The 16,424-nt window shown below is 45.6% G+C and overlaps 1 protein-coding gene across 6 annotated transcripts in view; it reads left to right on the top strand.

Moving 5' to 3' along the window:
• The window catches only part of LOC147899032 (FAD/NAD(P)-binding oxidoreductase family protein), a 133,446-nt gene extending 126,661 nt beyond the window's left edge, over positions 1–6,785 (top strand). For 4 of the 6 annotated variants that reach the window (XR_015541407.1, XR_015541406.1, XR_015541405.1 and 1 more), the window contains 12 exons: positions 3,177–3,319; positions 3,414–3,515; positions 3,744–3,815; positions 3,897–3,996; positions 4,103–4,185; positions 4,825–4,902; positions 5,140–5,238; positions 5,359–5,409; positions 5,703–5,759; positions 5,984–6,025; positions 6,160–6,379; positions 6,528–6,785. Coding sequence is in view for 1 of the 6 variants with exons in the window: in XM_087377975.1 (XP_087234101.1) it covers positions 3,177–3,319; positions 3,414–3,515; positions 3,744–3,815; positions 3,897–3,996; positions 4,103–4,185; positions 4,825–4,902; positions 5,140–5,238; positions 5,359–5,409; positions 5,703–5,759; positions 5,984–6,025; positions 6,160–6,237 (905 nt within the window). In the remaining 5 variants the exon portion in view is untranslated. Of the gene's footprint in view, positions 1–3,176; positions 3,320–3,413; positions 3,516–3,743; positions 3,816–3,896; positions 3,997–4,102; positions 4,186–4,824; positions 4,903–5,139; positions 5,239–5,358; positions 5,410–5,702; positions 5,760–5,983; positions 6,026–6,159; positions 6,480–6,527 lie in introns of those variants that run through there. The other 2 variants (XR_015541404.1, XM_087377975.1) reach the window with 2 other exon arrangements.
• Positions 6,786–16,424: the final 9,639 nt, after the last annotated feature.

Genomic DNA, 16,424 nt, shown 5'->3' with positions numbered 1-16,424 from the left:
CCAAATGCTTTGGATTGGGAGGTGAAGTCCACTCAAGCATCCGCATCCACTAGGATCTCCTATGTTGCACCTTTTTACCTTTGATGGCTTTGAATATACCATAAGACAAGGCTGCTAATTCAATCTCACTATACAAGGAGATGATCCACATGAGACAAGGTGATGGATCAATTGGATTGGATGCTCCTAATACTGTCAAGTCAGGCCCATGTTGGATATTAAACCATTGTTTTCAATTAGAAACATTGTACAATGACATACTAAGGGAAGGTGATGTATTTGATGGTAGCTGACCTAGGCGAGTTGCAGTTGAGCGGAGGTGTGACCTGCATTGCAAGGTAGAGAACTCTCGGTTACAGTGAGGTAGACTCAATGTCACAAGAAACGTTTCGTTTATTTTGTCGTTTTGACAAGTTTTGTTTCGTTTCGTTTCGTTTCTTGTTTTTAGGTGAAATAAATATGTTTTGAAATGCTTTGTACTTGGCCGCAGCATTTTCCATAACATCTTTACTTTTGCTAGGCCACAATGTTGGCATGGTTTTGCCACATGAGGACTTATTGGCTTTGCTTCTTGGAGAAGGCCTATGATAGGGTGAATTGGGAGTTTCATGAGGGAACTTTGGACAGGATGGGCTTCCCAAGATAGTGGATAGTAGCGGTGTCAGCACTCTACTCCTTAGCACATAGCCAAGTTTAGTCAGGTGAGTCTAGGGGATAGATTTCATATAGCCAAATCAGTAGACACGGATTCCTCTTGGCCCCTCTACTTTTTCTATCTTTTGCAAAGGCTATGAGCAATTTTTTGAGAGACATAGGAATGGGTATTCTTGGCATCAGGATTCCCATTTCTTGCAATTGGAGGAACTTCTTGATGTAGAGTTTGCAGATGATGCGGTAATGTATCTTGATGGAGGAATAGAGTGACAGGAGTCCTACGGAATTTGGGTCAATGATTCACCATACCTAACTAGAGACTGCATGGAGATTTTACTTGGGTGCCTAGACCATGATACCTGGGATGCCATATAGGGCTGGCATCACGCCAAAGCAGCAGTAGGCACCACTACTTTTGAGCATTTGGAGGGAGCGCTTGCGTTGGAGCTCGACCAAACTATCCTTGGCAGGTAGAGTAATAGTTGCCAACCAGGTTTGGCTTGCTACTATGTGGTACATGACCTCTTTGATCCTCTTCTAGATCTTGCATCAGCTAGGTGAAGCAACTCATCTAGAACTTCATCTTGTTAAGAGAGGATGGCCGCTCAGCTTTGGTGAAGCTGGCTTGGGACATCATTATTCAAACACACTCCAGAGGAAGGCCAGGCATTGTGGATCCAGAGTGCTAGAGCAGTGTATTGCTAGTGAAGTTCATTATCAGAGGCATGTTGCCTGGCAGTGAATTGTGGAAGGAGCTACTCCTTCACAAACTGCATGAAATCCAGCTGGATTTGGGAGGCCCATGGGAGCCAAGTAATAGGTGGATTTCTTCTAAGATGAGGGCATAATAGGTGGATTTCTTCTAAGATGAGGGCTACTCACTTGGTTAGGAGCGCAGAGGTGAGATTTGCAGTAGTGTTAGAGACACCAAAGGCATCCCATGCATTCAAAGAGAGGAGGCAGCAACACCTCCTTTTCAACAACCTTATCAGATCGGCGTCCGGACACACCCTTGGGCAGAGCCCCAACCTCTCTTGAGAAGGTCTTGCTTAGACTGTGGCTAGTACAGTGGGAGAGTGGTTTTCTTTCACAGAGTTGGCCCAAATCGCACAAAGACAGATAGTTCACGGACTTAGAGGATCCTACAACATGATAGAGAAGATTGAGAGTGCAATGGAGAGTAGCTCAAGAGCCACAAGCTGCATAGGCCCATTTTATGACTTGGGTATTTTACGAGACATGAGCTCTTGCTTTTCGTAGTGGGTATCTTGAGTCAGTCCTATTTCACATTTACGGTGTGGGATGGCGGCAGGATGCAGAAACAGGAAGTCAGAATGGAGGACTTTGAAGGATGTATGCCTCAAAGAGTAAGGATAGTAACTCAGCTTAGAGGAGGTGGTACATTCATCTAGATGCCGGCACAACAAAGGAAGAGGCTTGGAGATTCCGGGTTTCAGATAGGGGACCCTTGCAGAGGCTTTAGTGGGACCCAGAAGAGTGATTTTGGGGAGACCTTTCATTCAGGATGCCCCCGATATTCCTTTTTTCAGCTATTCAGTAAGATTAGGCAGGAGGATCCAGATGGGGAGGACTGATGGCACGCCAGTCACAGCAGAGCATTGGCATAGGCAAGGATTCTCTCAGAGGTAGTGCATTTGGGATCGCCTAATGGCACAGGAGGTTTGGAGAATGAGCTTTTAGGTTGCTCTTTGCTAGGATCCAGGATAAGATGGTGGTGACCTGGGGAGCAGTGTCCTGGGTTACATACAGAAGACCTGCTTGCGGTTATGAGGGCATTCAAGAGTGCTTGTCCTTTAAATTGGTAGGGCAGGAGTTGACCTTCATTCATACTCAGTACTTTGCAGCGACGATGTGGACACCTGGGCAATGCCTTAGATGGGAGCTGATAAATGAGCATCATTGCCTGGTACATATGGACAGCTGGGTGCAGGCAGGCCTTAGAGCAGCAAACCACATCAGCCTCGGAGGCATTGGCCACAATCAGGTTAGTTATCATTCATACAATGGGATAGGACCCTAGGGAGACTTGGATCACGCTAGGCGCAGGTGGGAGGCTTTAATCAGTGTATAGGAGCATGGCCCTTTCCTTCATTTCACAGATGCATGCCAGCTAGGGGGATATCCTTGTAATTTTAAATTGTACCCTTCATAGGACTTTTGAGTGTGAAAATTCATTATCAGAAGCCTGAAATTTTGGCCAAGAATTGACTGTAATTTTCAATGATCGAGAAGCAAGATCGAGGGGACAAGTCAATAGATTTTGAATTACATACTGTTAAAGGTTCTATCCTTCGATGTTGTATAATGTACATCTTGATCTGCCAAATGATAATGTGAAACTGGAAAGCTACCTAGCTAATACTAGGAATACCAAATTTAAGAAAACGTGAATTTCTGATGCTTTGCACAATCATTGTCTGCCTATAAATTCAGAGTCATTTAACCCCTGTCAAGTTAAGTAATCTTCTCTATTAAATATACTGAAGATTGAAATGATCCAGTCTTGTTGCAGACTGGAATGCCAGTGGTAAATGTTACTTCAGGAGAAGACTCAGTGTTTAATGTCACTTGTGGACGAAGGACTGCATCAAATAGCCCCATAGAGGCAAACTTTCTTCTGCTTGCAACTGGCAGTTCCCAACAGGTGTGGACCTCTACAATATACTGTCAACTGTAACATTCAATCTACTTCTGTAATCCATTCTGAAGTTTCCTTATACAACGGGCATCCTATACAGGGCTATAAATTGGCAAAACAGCTTGGACATACTGTGGTAGACCCACGTCCAAGTCTGTTTACTTTCAAAGTGGCAGATCCACAGCTGCAAAAGCTTGCCGGAGTGAGTGCTATTCTGTTACTTTGTTCTGATGACTACTGACTGTTGCATTGTTAATGTTGGGTATTCTTGTCGCATCCATTTTGGTCTTTTCTGGCTGCCCAGTTTGTTGAGATTGATGTCTGTTTTGCTTAGAACTTCCCTATCAACTGTCTATTTATAAATATTTGCACAGGTTGCTCTGTGGGAGTTCCTTTCATGTGATAGTTATTGGCTTACTTTCTTTTCCAGGTTAGCTTTCCAGAGGTGAAAGCTGAGTTAGAGGTTGAGGGACAAAAACAGAGGGATCCTAATCTCACTCAGGTTAGCACTATGAAACTTTTGATCTCTTTTCCTTTCAGCATGACTTAACATTGATCCGATGGTGTTGTATTCTGTTTGCAGATTGGACCAATGTTAATAACACATTGGGGGCTTAGTGGACCTGTTGTCTTACGCACGTCAGCTTGGGCAGCCCGTGAACTTTTCTCTTCTAAATACCAAGGTGAAAATGCTCATCTTGTTAACATATTAGTACAATGGCTTGTGAATTTCTGAAAGGGTGTAATTTTTAGGGTAGTGCAACTCAGTTGATGATCTGCATTGTACAGGAATGCTCTGGGTGGACTTTCTGCCCAAATTAAGATTCGAAGATGCTATGAAAGCCTTAAATGAGCATAGGAAATATGCATCAGTAAGTTTTTCTTTCCTGACTGCAGTTCTTAAAGTGAGATGACACAGTATAACAAGGTTTTACTTAGCAAAGATAGTGCATTGTGTATTACATCTTTTGTTTTGAAGAAATACTGTTTGTCCCTCAGCAAGTAGGAACATATTATTCGTATGGTAGTTTTCAAACAATACCAGCATGCCCTCTCTGCAAATTGCTCTTGCAGTTGCAGAACAATTTCATGCCAAAATGGAAGTTGAGACCGTCAAGCTAAACCGGCCCGGTGGTTGAAATTGTGAGAGTGTCGTGGGCATGTGCCCAAGGCTACGAGAAAGACAGAATGAGTAATTAAATGCAGGTGAACATAATTAAATGCAGGTGAACATGTTTGAAAACGTGCCTCCTTATGAGTAGGCTGAACTTTATTGTGCCTCCCTTGATTTGTGAGTACTTAAGATTGTATTTCTATCTACGGGGCCCAAGGTACCAAGCCCAAGGGTGTACGTGGTTTATAATAATGGCAAAGCCAAGGGCCTATCTTACAGTGCCTTGGACTTGGAACTCATACCAGCACCACTGGGGCCAACAGTTCCATTACTCGCTTCTGGATTAGACGTGCCTTCATTCCTTTAGCTGATATAATGTCTGCTATCAATTTTGTAGAAACGGAAATTGGGCAGTGGAGCACCAAGTGAATTTCAATTGGTTCGCAGATTTTGGCAGTATCTCCTTTCACGAAGGGTAAGCACTCCAAGAAGTCACTTATGCTTCAAGGAGCATATATCAAGTTGTAGAGAAGAACATATATTTAAATAAACTTCCAATGTAAGTGTTCACCCTCAAGTAGTTTTGGGTTGTTCAAGCTAAGTACCTTAAAAAATGATTTTGTTCTTTGTGCGTTGGGTAAAAAAAGAACTTGCCTGCTCCACATCTTTCTGAGATCTTCTTGGGACACTTTTTGTCTATCACAATTCTCAGGAAATAAGTCTGTTGGACATGTGGGCCAACCTTTCCAATAATGATCTGCGACAGCTTGCATCGACAGTAAAGCGGTGTCCGTTTCCCATACAGGGCAAGGTGATGTTTTACAAAAAATTTTGTGTTTTCAGAACATACAGGCATTTCATCTTCGTTGCTGACAACAATGGAGACAATCATTAACTTGACAATCTTAAGTTTTTGTATGTTTATCGACAGGGTGAATTCAAAGACGAGTTTGTTACTTCTGGAGGAGTGCCACTTGTTGAGGTTCGATCTTGATGGCTAGCTATGAAAATATGATTCATTGTTCTTGAATGTGTACCCCAAACAGTTTCTTGAACAACGGTCTCAAACACTTTCCAGTTACAAGCTATCAAGTGAACGCTCCATTTTCTTTACTACCAGGCAACTGTGTGTTGTTTCAATCTCCTTATGATTATTGATGAAGTTCATTTCTTTGATTTCCTGACTTGATTTCTAGAAGAGTTAAGTACTACAGCTGTAGAAGGATTTCTGTACATTCCATCGTTTTGTGGGATGTTTGTCTTTGAGGGATGCAGGTAGATCTCAAAACCATGGGGAGTCGATTATGCCCTCAATTATATTTTGCTGGAGAGGTTTGTTGGCAATTTTTTTTTGCTTATCTAAAGCACATTTCATAGCAGTACACTAAGGGATGGGGGGGATGGTAATATTTGCTCTGTATCGTTCATTTTACAATAAAGAGCTAAAGTGGTCCCAGCTGCCACCTGTAGAGGTCTTGTTCTCCATTTGCATAATCTCCGTGGTCTTTTAAATTTGGCTTTGGACATGTAATTTGGTTGGCTGATGTGCCTTTCAGATCTTGAATGTTGACGGTGTCACTGGTGGGTTCAATTTCCAAGTATGTACCATTTTTTGCATACGCAATGTCAGTTATGGTCCTCCGTGTTTTATGCTGTCTTTTTCAATGGCACTGTAAATAATAACATGCCATTAATTGCTTGCGTATTGCTGTTCTTCCAATGGGTGTTATAGAATGCGTGGACGGGGGGATATATTGCTGGCACAAGTATTGCATTAATGGCAGAAAAGGGGAATGCCCAAGGCGTCTAACAATAACTCAAATTCAGGGCATCACTTGAAAGATGGAAATCTCATGTAGAAAGTAGGACTACAAGGGCCTTTGAACTACGTGGCACATATTTTGAACAAGAAGATTCAGCTCACAAGCAACTCAAAGGTCTTGTAATGCATGGTAACTGGGGTTTCTTTATGATGATTCGTAATGCAGCAAGTTAAGTCTATGCAAATGTATACAATTATCAATACATTTACTTTGCCATTAATATGTAAACTGTGAATAATAAAATAGTGGATTTACTCCATGATACAAATTTTTGCAGGGAGCTCATATCTATAGTCCTTGGTCTTGATTTTGGCTGATAAAGGCGCTTATCAATTGGTGAGATCACACGGAGGAATGTCATCAACTTGTCATACCCTTTTTGATAGGTTGAGAGCAATTGCTTAAGGGCAGTCACACTAGAGGATTACAATCTTGCACTTCGCTGAGAAATAGTTTGCAATGGGTTGTTCTCAAGCCTGATTTAAGAAATTAAGAAGGATAAGACTCATTATTCATTTCTCTATATGCTAAACCTTTGGGGGTAGATATATAATTTATGAACCAAGAAGAGCAGAAGCTTGCTCCTCTTAATGTAAAAGCATTTATGATTCTCTAAGGTTATAATGTTTTTCACTTAGTCTTAGATGCTCAGTGTATTTACTCCTCTCTACCTTATTATGTCTTGCCTTCCTATACCATATACTGCAATTCCTCCTCTTTCCCATACCCTGCTTATTTTCTACTTATTATCATCTTTGAATCAGAACTGAGTTTTCATAATTGGTTTGGAGGAAAATACATGTTGCTGTCAAGGGCTTGGCATGTTATTTAAAAAAGTATGTCCTTATGATCATTCAGGAAATGAATTGGGTGTCAAATAGTTGGAAGAAAATTGGCTGGGGTCGTCTCTTCTTACACAATCACTAAAGGTTCTATCTGGTGTGCAAGGGTTGGTGTTCACTTGGAATTGTTGGTTTCTTTGTCCTCGGCTGTGTAATCTGAGCCTTTGTGCATTTCAGCTGCGCCTTGAGACCAAATTGTATCCAAGTAGCTTGGAGCATTGTAGGCTTTCATTTAGCATAGGCCGAATGAAGCTTTGCTATGCAGGTCCCTTTGCAAGACTTGATGCTCTTAACATCTTTAATAACCTTATTGGAGTGAATGTGATTATTAAGATACCATATGTATTCATATGAGAGATTCACCTCTCCTCGTGTATCCAAAAGGTAAAAGGAGATAGTGGGTTGCATGGGAGGAAACATAAGGATCAAACGTTATAGGCAAGAGGGGCCTCGTATCCTTGATGATGTGTGCAAAAGCAAGGGGGAAACACCAGTGGGCATGGGAAGGGGCTCGTAGTGGTGGGGGTGGGCATGGGAAGGGGCTTGTAGTAGCAAAGAATTGTTTGGGTGGCAGGAGCAAAGTAGTTGAGAGCAAATCCACTATCTTGAAGGTAGAAGAATCAACCTTGGACTAGAAGCAAGGGCAAGCCGGAGTTGTCCATGATTCTGGAGGCATTACTTGGGGAGGAGGAGCTATAGTAGTGACAGAAGAAGGGATAGGTGTAGTGAATGAAGTGGGAGGGGAGGTGGGAGCAATTGATGGAGGAGTTTAGGTACGAGGTTGCCTCCTAGGTGATGAACGGTGAAGAGGGGGTTTCCTTGGGAAGGTTTTGATAAAGAGATGGAGATGGTATTGAGGTGCTAGTAGCTAGTAGTCACGCAGGTGAAAAGAGGTAAATACGATCTGGAAAATTTTGGAGAAGATGTTGTGTGGGTGGAGGAGGAAAAGGATGTAGGGGAATCGCAGCAGGAGAGGATGAAGAGAATGGAGGAGCAACCAGAAATGAAGAGGGGTGCAAGTGGAGAGTTGAGTCTACAGATGAAGGTAGAAGAGGCGAGTTAAGTGGGTCCAAGAATGTATGAAGAGGATGTAGGAGGTGCAAGTGGAGGGTTGAGTCTAAAGATGAAGGTAGAAGAGGTAAGTTAAGTGGGCCCAAGAATGTATTATTGTAGCTCGATATGTGTTCTTGTTGCAGGGAATGGTGGTAGAAATGTGGAAGTACATAAGCTCAACAAAGGGCTGGGACTTTCAGTGTGAAGCAACAAGGTTGCATCATAGTGGCTTGGTACAAGAAAGTGTTCCTTTGAGGGGATCAAACGAGTAGTGAGACATTAGAAGAGGTCGCACAACAGGTGCCACATACTTGAAAGGAGGAGAGGTAGCAAGATGTGTGGGTCTCGGCGGTGACTCATGTATCATGGGGATGTTGAAGAGATGCCGATGGAGCCTTCACTCCAAGCTACTCCTTGTGAGGGCAATGCAAGGCACGAGCCGTCCGCAAGTGTTACTTAAGTGGCCTCCAGATTGTTACAAATGTGTTTCGACGAGAGAAAGAGGAAAGGGGGAGAGGGAAGAAGAGAGGGGAGAAGGGAGGGAGAAGGAGAAGGGAAGAGGAGAGTGAAGGGGGATGGAGCGGCAAACACAAGGGCACTACAATGGAAACAAGAGAATACTCAAAACACTCTTGAAAGAGAAAAGGGAGCTTGTATTCAAACTTGTGCAAATAACAATGAAGACCAAAGTTAAGACTTTGGCCTTTTATACATGTCACCTTTTGAAAGAAGAGCCAACTCTTTTCCCTTTAGCATCTCCTTCTCTTTACAACCAAAGGCTCTTGGGCTCGTAGGGTGCCAAGGTATATTATTATTCTTTCCATCTCTTCCTACTAGCGGAAATAGCGCTTGCGTTAATCATATTAGAACGCTTGGGACAAGCCTGGCATTAGAAGGTGTTCTTAACCGGCTCCCAAATAGCGCTTGTGTTAGCCTCACGTCTCCAAGGCTTAGGCGATTTGGGGCTCAAAACTCCCTGAGCGCTCTCACGTCTTAAGTCATTTGGGGTTCGAAGCCCGTGCATGAGGCTCAAAACTTGGAGTGGTGAGGCTTAACTTTTGCGAGACACTTAACTGTAGCTTGCAACTGGAACATACAACTTGTGCACATTGCTTGAACGCTTTGGCCTCGGGATATTTGGGAATCAAACTCCTTGAGTTTGAGTTATACTCCTTCCATGGCTATTTTCGTTGATGTAGATTAGAATATGCACGTTGCCTATACTCTTTTGCCTTGGGGTGTTAGTTGGAAGCTATAATTTGTGCACGTTGCCTGCAATCGTTGGCCTTGGGTATTTGGGGATCAAACTCCCCGAGTTTGTGTTGTACTCCTTCCATGAGCACGTTGGCTGCAATCATTAGCCTTGGGGTATTTGGGGATCAAACTCTCTGAGCTTGTCTGTTGAAGTAGATCATGAAGTCTAATCACTGATTACCTTGCATTCGGTGACTGTACTCTATGGATGTTAACATGCCCCCCTTCCTGTTGCTGATCCATCTTGGGGTTAGCTGCGATGGAGGAGGTGTTGTGAGGATTGTCTGTAGGATTGCATAGTGATCCAGCTGTCGTGGAGTGAAGCGAGTAAGGTATGAGCGATATTTTAAAAAATGGGTGACATGCATATCCTCGGATGTGATGTCTGTGGAGATTACGGACGTGGAGGTAGAGGCGGAGCTCTTGGAATTGGGTAGGACCGACATCGGGATTGAAGACAATCTGGTTGTTCAGATTGTGGAGTCGGTTGTCGATGGGGCAACTGTAGGCGGGGAGATCGCGAAGGAGTAAGAGGAGGAGGCAATTGAAGTGGACCGTTGCTATGACGGTGGGATCTGGACTGAGCCATATGTGTCGTTGAATGACTAGAGGTAGAAGCAAAATCCCTCCCGAGTCATATCTTTGGGGAAGTTGTATAACATAGTGGGGTCCTTCTGTTGGAGTTCTCTAAATTCGTCCCAAGTCCATCGTCGTTCCATTGGCATATACAGGGGGTGGATTTGGTGATCGACGTGGACACTGCAGTAGTATCGTCAAAATTTCTCTAGCTTCAAGAAGGGGAGTCGCCATCGTGGTTGTAGACTAGCATCTGCATCGATCGTTGGGACTGGAGCATCGGGGACAAGGCTGTATCCTCCTCTTGTGTGCTTTGGATGCACGCGTCGCCAGTCGTTGAAGGATTGCATGATAAATTGTGTGAGGGGATGCAGCTCTAGGATTTCGTATAGATGGAGGTGGGAGCCCTCGAGTTGGCGCTTCCAATGATGCATAAGCGCACTGTCTGGCAGCTCTTGAAATGATTGCAAGTCGGGGTGCCATTGGGCATCTTCAGGGGGGGAGACAAGAGGAGTTGGCGGAGCCTCGTCATTTGCAATGGCCATGGGCTTCGGCTCTGCTATGCCTGTTGGCATTGTCGCTTCGGCTGGCTGTACAAAATTGGTTGCCTTGAGCAACGTGTTGAAGACCTCATTAGGAAGGTCGACTAGAGCTGTAGAGGAGATAGACAGGGAGGTCCCATGCTGTGCTATGGTGGTGTTGCATTAGAAGAATACTCGGGTAGTGTTGTCTGAGGGAGGGGTGGTTGGGTGGCTTGTTGGGTGGGTTGGGCTGGATCCAGAGGAGGTGGTGGTGGAATTTCGACAGGAGGGGCGGTAGAATTAAAGAGGGCGATGGCTTCTTGGCCTTCTTCCTCGGTGACTTCCTCGGGGTATGCTACATGAATTGTTTCAAAATTGCTCACCAAGGACTCAAGTGAGTCTTGGAGAGCTTGTAGCACCTTGTTGAAGAGGATTATTATGCCGAGTAGGTGGTGGACTGGAATGCCGCAAGGTGCCCTTGAGATTGGATTGCAGAGGCTCGGTCATAGGTCTGCATCCAATTAATGTCTGCTTGCAGACTTTTGGGGGTGCAGACCCACGGCATGAGTTCCTCGGGCTTTGCAATTTGTATCACTTCATCTTCCAGGATAATTAAGGGACTCCGTGAAGATGCGGCACCAGGCCTGAAAATTGAGGAGGATGGGCTGGGCGGCTAGAGTTTGGAGGTCGGAGGGACGGAGGAGAGAGAGAGAAGTGGGTTGGAGATCTAAGGAGAAGTATGACATGGCTAGGATGGGGCGACAATGGTCGAGGTTACAGCAGAGGATGGCTTGGAGGGCATTAGGAGGAAGTGGAACTGTGAGGTCTAAGTGGAAGATGAGGTTTTGTGCGCGGAGTGCATCGAAGTGCATTTGGAGGGTTTGGGGGATGTGTGTGGTGTAAGTGTGTATGTGGTGAACTGTGCGGAGACCTTCCTATACATCCGAAACACCTGTTGCTTTCGGTCTTCCAAACCTGACGCTTCTAATTGGCTGGGGGCATGGTGTCGTTCATTCTCTTCTTGGAGGGACATAGTAAGTACTTGTTCTTGGTCCAGGAGATCCTGTAGAGATTGAATCTGTCGTTCCTGGTGCACCTGTGTAATCATGTCCATCGGATACTGTTTGCATCATTGGGCATGCATTTTTTGTTGCACGTCTCATATGAGAGTACCAAAAAATGCACATTGGCATGCTTTCATCATATGTACCTATTTCTGATGGGTATGATACTTTTCACAAACATTAATATTTTTTATTTTAAGACCCATTCAAAGTATCATTCCCATCAAAAATCATTTGCATTGTTGGTCATGCATATTTGATTATTTTTCATGTCTCATACCTGAGTATCAAAAAATACACATTGGCATGCTCCTATCACATGTTTCTTTGTCAGACGGGTATGATATGGTCCGAGTGCTTCACTTGCGTGAGCCATTGCAAGGCTCTTGCCGGTTTTTCCACCTTGGGCTTGTGAATGGCGGCGAAGTGGAGTCGGCCCTTGCTCTTTTGTTGGTCATAGTGGCAGACCTTGCTGAGAGCATCCAGCTTTTTCTTTGTGGAGTACTTCTCATCGATGACCAGTAGGCCGAAGGCGGCACGTACCACATCCTGATTGATCTGGTAGCGGTGGGGAGTGCCTGTTGCATCTCGCAGGACGCCAATGTTGGTGTTGTATGCCTGGAGGAATTTTGCCAACAGCTTCATGTTCAGGTGGCATGGGAGGCAGTCTGCCACTCTACTCAAGCGAGCAACTCTGAGTGCATTCTCCACCCTTGGCTGCTTCATTGCCACATATGCTACCGTTGTATGGTAGTGGAGGGTGTAGTTGTGACCCTCGTAAGCAAAGCGCAAGTGCACAACACACGCATCCAATTCTTGGAGCCATGCTTCTCCAAGCGGTGAGTGTGATTGGGAGTGCACGACCTTATATTCGCCTGTTGTTGGACTCCGAGCCGTCGGAGTGCGCTTTCTTGATCTTGAGGGGAGCATATCAGCTGTTGTTGTACCCTCTTGGATGGCCTGTCTATTGGATACTTCTTCCCCTTGCAAATCTTCTATGGGAAACTCGGAAGGCATACAGATTGTCGTAGGAGTGATTTGGGAATCTGAGGGGCGAGTGGCTTGTGGAATAGGGCGGGGATGGAGTCCCAACTCCGTTTTGAATTCGAAGAATTCGTGTTCGGGATCCATCAAAAAGAGTGATAGTAGTTGAGTGATGAGGGAGTCGATGGACGAGGAAGAGCGGGAGGACATAAACATGCTGTTTTGCATGGCAATGAAAGAGGATAGAAGGCTGTGAGAATTCTGGACAAATTTTACAAAAATTGCTATGGCGACGACCCAACAAGATAAGGCATATTTATATAGATTTTGCATCCCCATGGCCAGCGGGATCTTTCGTTGGCGGCGGGGTAAGTCGATGGCGACGGTCAGTGAGGTGAGTCGATGGCGACGATCAGCGGGGTAAGTTGATGGCGACGGTTGGCGAGGTGAGTTGATGGCGATGACTGACAAGGTAAGTCGATGGTGACGGTCAGCAGGGTATCACTTTGGCGACAGCCGGTGTGATATGAAAAAGACCACGATCGATGTGATACAGGATGGTGACGGTTAGTGTGATCTGACAATGGCGCCAGTCGGTGGGATCTGGGATCGCGACGGTCAGTGGGATCCTTCTTTGGCAACAACCGATGGGATACTTGATGATGCCCCTCGGTGGGATCCGGGATGGCGCCGGTTGGCGGGATACTTCTTTAGCAACAACCGGCGGGATACTGACTTTGTAGAGAAGTAAAAGAGGGGGGGGTGTGAAGGTGAGTGGGAGAGGGAGTGCATTTGTTCGGTGTGGGACTGATTGTGAGGCCAGCGTGCAAGATGGTAAAAAAATTCAAAAATGAACGTACTGATCCTAATCACCTACTAGTGTTGACCGTGGACCATGGATGTGTGTGCGTGTTTGGTAGTGACTTGTGGGCTGCAGGTGCATCGGGTGAGATGTCTACCATATGGACTCACCTAGACCTGGACTTGATGATTATGAGGAATGCGGTTTGGGCGGAGGTCGTGTTGCCGCATAGCATGTTAAAAGCCACGCAGAGTAAGTGTCCAGCTTGTGTTTTACCTTGGATGCCAGAGGCAAATTGGTGTTGGCTTAGTTGTTGCAGCGTGGTCCATTTTCTTGGGGGAAGCGGGTTCTTGTGAGATGGCCCTTGGCATAGACCCTTGCTTTTGTGAGTAGGTCAATACTGTCGGAGGTGGTACGATCATAATTACTTTCGAGGTTTTGCCTTCGAAATTAGAGGGAGGTTCTTGTATAACACCTTGCAGGCGAGGGGTCGGTCCTTGCACTGCTCTCTGGTTGCCCTTGGCGAATCGATTTGTGTTGAGTCGGACTATTTGTGGTAATAGTGCGTACTCGATACTTTGGAGCTGGCCTACTGCGTTCGGATCATCGGTAGGTTCTTGTGGTGTTGCATCTTGGGATGACACATGTTCTTGTGTTACTGCCTTCGAAACCTTCGCAGCTTATACCCTCTTCTTCGGGACCCAGGTGACCTTGCCTCGGTCGCCCAAGTGTTTGGTGCTGACAGAGCTGTTTGGGGGGATGTGGTGGTGGATGAGGTGGATTGGAGCTGCATCCCTACCGAATCGAAAAAAAGAGAGTCCATTGATCGAAAATATCAACATGCTGCATTTTTTTCACAAATCTCCAAGTGGTGTGGTCTTCTTTTTGTAACGGATGGATTCGCAAGAGACGTTCTTGGGGCGACTGGGTTCTTCTGTGCTATTTGAACTTCCTCTGATTGAAGTGACATTGGGCATAGAGGATAGCCTCTTGTACTTGCTGTTCACGAATTTTTTGAGTGGAGGATGGTAGTGGCGGTGGAGTGGGCAATGGCACCGGTTTATCAGTGCAGGTGGCTTTCTTCTCCATTTGGGGTTGGACTTTTGTTGGGGTGTTGGAGGTGGTTGGGGCTTCTGGTCCACCCTTTTGTGTAGCTTCATTGTTGTGGACTGGAGAGGGTGGAACTGAAGGAGCAGGACTTGGTCCACATAGCGGGACTACCGCCGTTCTATCACCATTTGTGAGTGAAGCAGTCCGAGCATGCCAGTCGATTTGACAGTTCACGACGTAGCACCAGGTTCTTCCCAATATAATATGTTCGTCAGTTGCTTCTGTGGGGAGAACATAAAATTGTATTTCCACTGCCTGGCGAACAACCATTAGACTTAAATTCACAAAACCCAAGGTTTGTAGGAGTTGGCCGTTTATAGCTCTTATTGAAGCGAGGGTGAGGGTTAGAGGTACCTATAGCTTTTCCCATACCTCGCGGGAGATGAAGTTGTGGCTCACTCTTGGATCTACGAGTGCTTTGATGCGCATGCGTGGAACTTGCAGTTGCACAACCAATCTAGCTGGCTCCACTGTTAGCTCATCCGTTAGTTGCATCTGGTTAGTTGTTGCCTTAAGTAGTGTCATTTGCTTACGCTGTCGGAGCTTAGCGTTATGAGCTCTCGCTTCCTCGATGGCCTACCGTTTCACCTTGGCCACCTCAGCCTTGAGTTCTTTTTCTCTATGCACAGCTTGAAGGGTGGAGAGAGTGAGTGGCCCGTAGTATCTTTTTAATTTGCTCCCGTTAAGGTAGCCATCCATTTTTATCCCATCAAGGGTGGCTATTCGGCATGACCCTTGGGGAGTAATCTCAACCACGTGGTAGGGACCCATACCTCGGTACTTTAGCTTGCGTTTGGTATTACGGACGCTATATAGGAGTGTCAAATCTCCCTCTGCTAGGTCCTTGTTCTTGAGGTTACAGTCGAACCACTTTTTATGCCGGGCCTTTTCCACCCAGAGAGAGTAGGTTGCACGCAACCTTGTCTCTTCTAACCTTTCGAGGTCAAGTAGCCGTTCTACCAATGCATTCTCTGTAAGTCTTTCCTTAACGGTAAGGTGAAGGCTAGGAACTACATACTCCATTGGCATCACCACCTCCACGCCAAAGGTTAGGCTGAAGAGGGTACAGTGCGTGGCCACTTTATAGGAGTTTCTGTAGGTCCATAACGTTGCTATGATCTTATGCTCCCAATCGGTACGACTGGCTTCTACTATACAGGTCATGATCTTACAACACGTTTTATTGGAGCTCTCAGTCAAGCCATTTGCCCTAGGGTAGTATGGCATTGACTTCCTATGTATGATCATAAATTCACTAGCCGGGATTGCTATCGTTTCATTGAGGAAGTGAGTTCCTCGGTCGCTGACTAACTCCAATGGACATCTGGACCGCGTGATGACTTGTTCATATAAGAATTTGGTGGTGGATCTGGCATCCGCCGTGGCTCTCCCTTCTACCCACTTGGTGAAGTAATTGGTGGCCAGGATGATGTATCTAGCCCCGGTTCCCTTGGCTGTTGGGCTTATGGGTCCAATAAAATCGATGCTCCATTTCTCGAAGGGTTGATTGGTCAGGATTCCGGTCAAGGGCATCATGTCCGCTTTGTGTGGGATTTGGATACGCTAGCAGGGGTCGCATCGTTTGATGAACTCGATCGCATCTCCGAAGAGAGTCAGCCACCAAATACTAGCTTGAAGAACTTTACGTGATGTAACATCAGCGGCAAAATGATCTCCTACGATTCATGAGTGGGCTTCTTCAAGCACATCGATGTATTCGTGTTCGCACACACATCTTCGCAGGATGCCATCCTTGCCCTTGCGGTATAGTTGGCCTGCTATCAATTGATATATGGCGCCGCGTCCTTAATGAGTTTGCAAGCTCTATCCTTCTTAAGGGCTTGGCCAAGGGGTAATTCGTTTGCCAAGTAGTGGTCGATTATGGCGGTCCATTCAGGGATGATGTCGAGGAAGAAGAGAGAAGCGTTTGGAAGATCATCTTCTACTCTTGTTGGAGCTTCACCACTT

This window comes from Dipteris shenzhenensis, chromosome 8 (genome assembly GCF_047967505.1).
Source record: "Dipteris shenzhenensis isolate YYH24624 ecotype China chromosome 8, Dip_SZ_1.0, whole genome shotgun sequence".
In the NCBI taxonomy this organism is placed as follows: domain Eukaryota; kingdom Viridiplantae; phylum Streptophyta; class Polypodiopsida; order Gleicheniales; family Dipteridaceae; genus Dipteris; species Dipteris shenzhenensis.
This window is presented reverse-complemented; position numbering and strand designations above follow the sequence as displayed.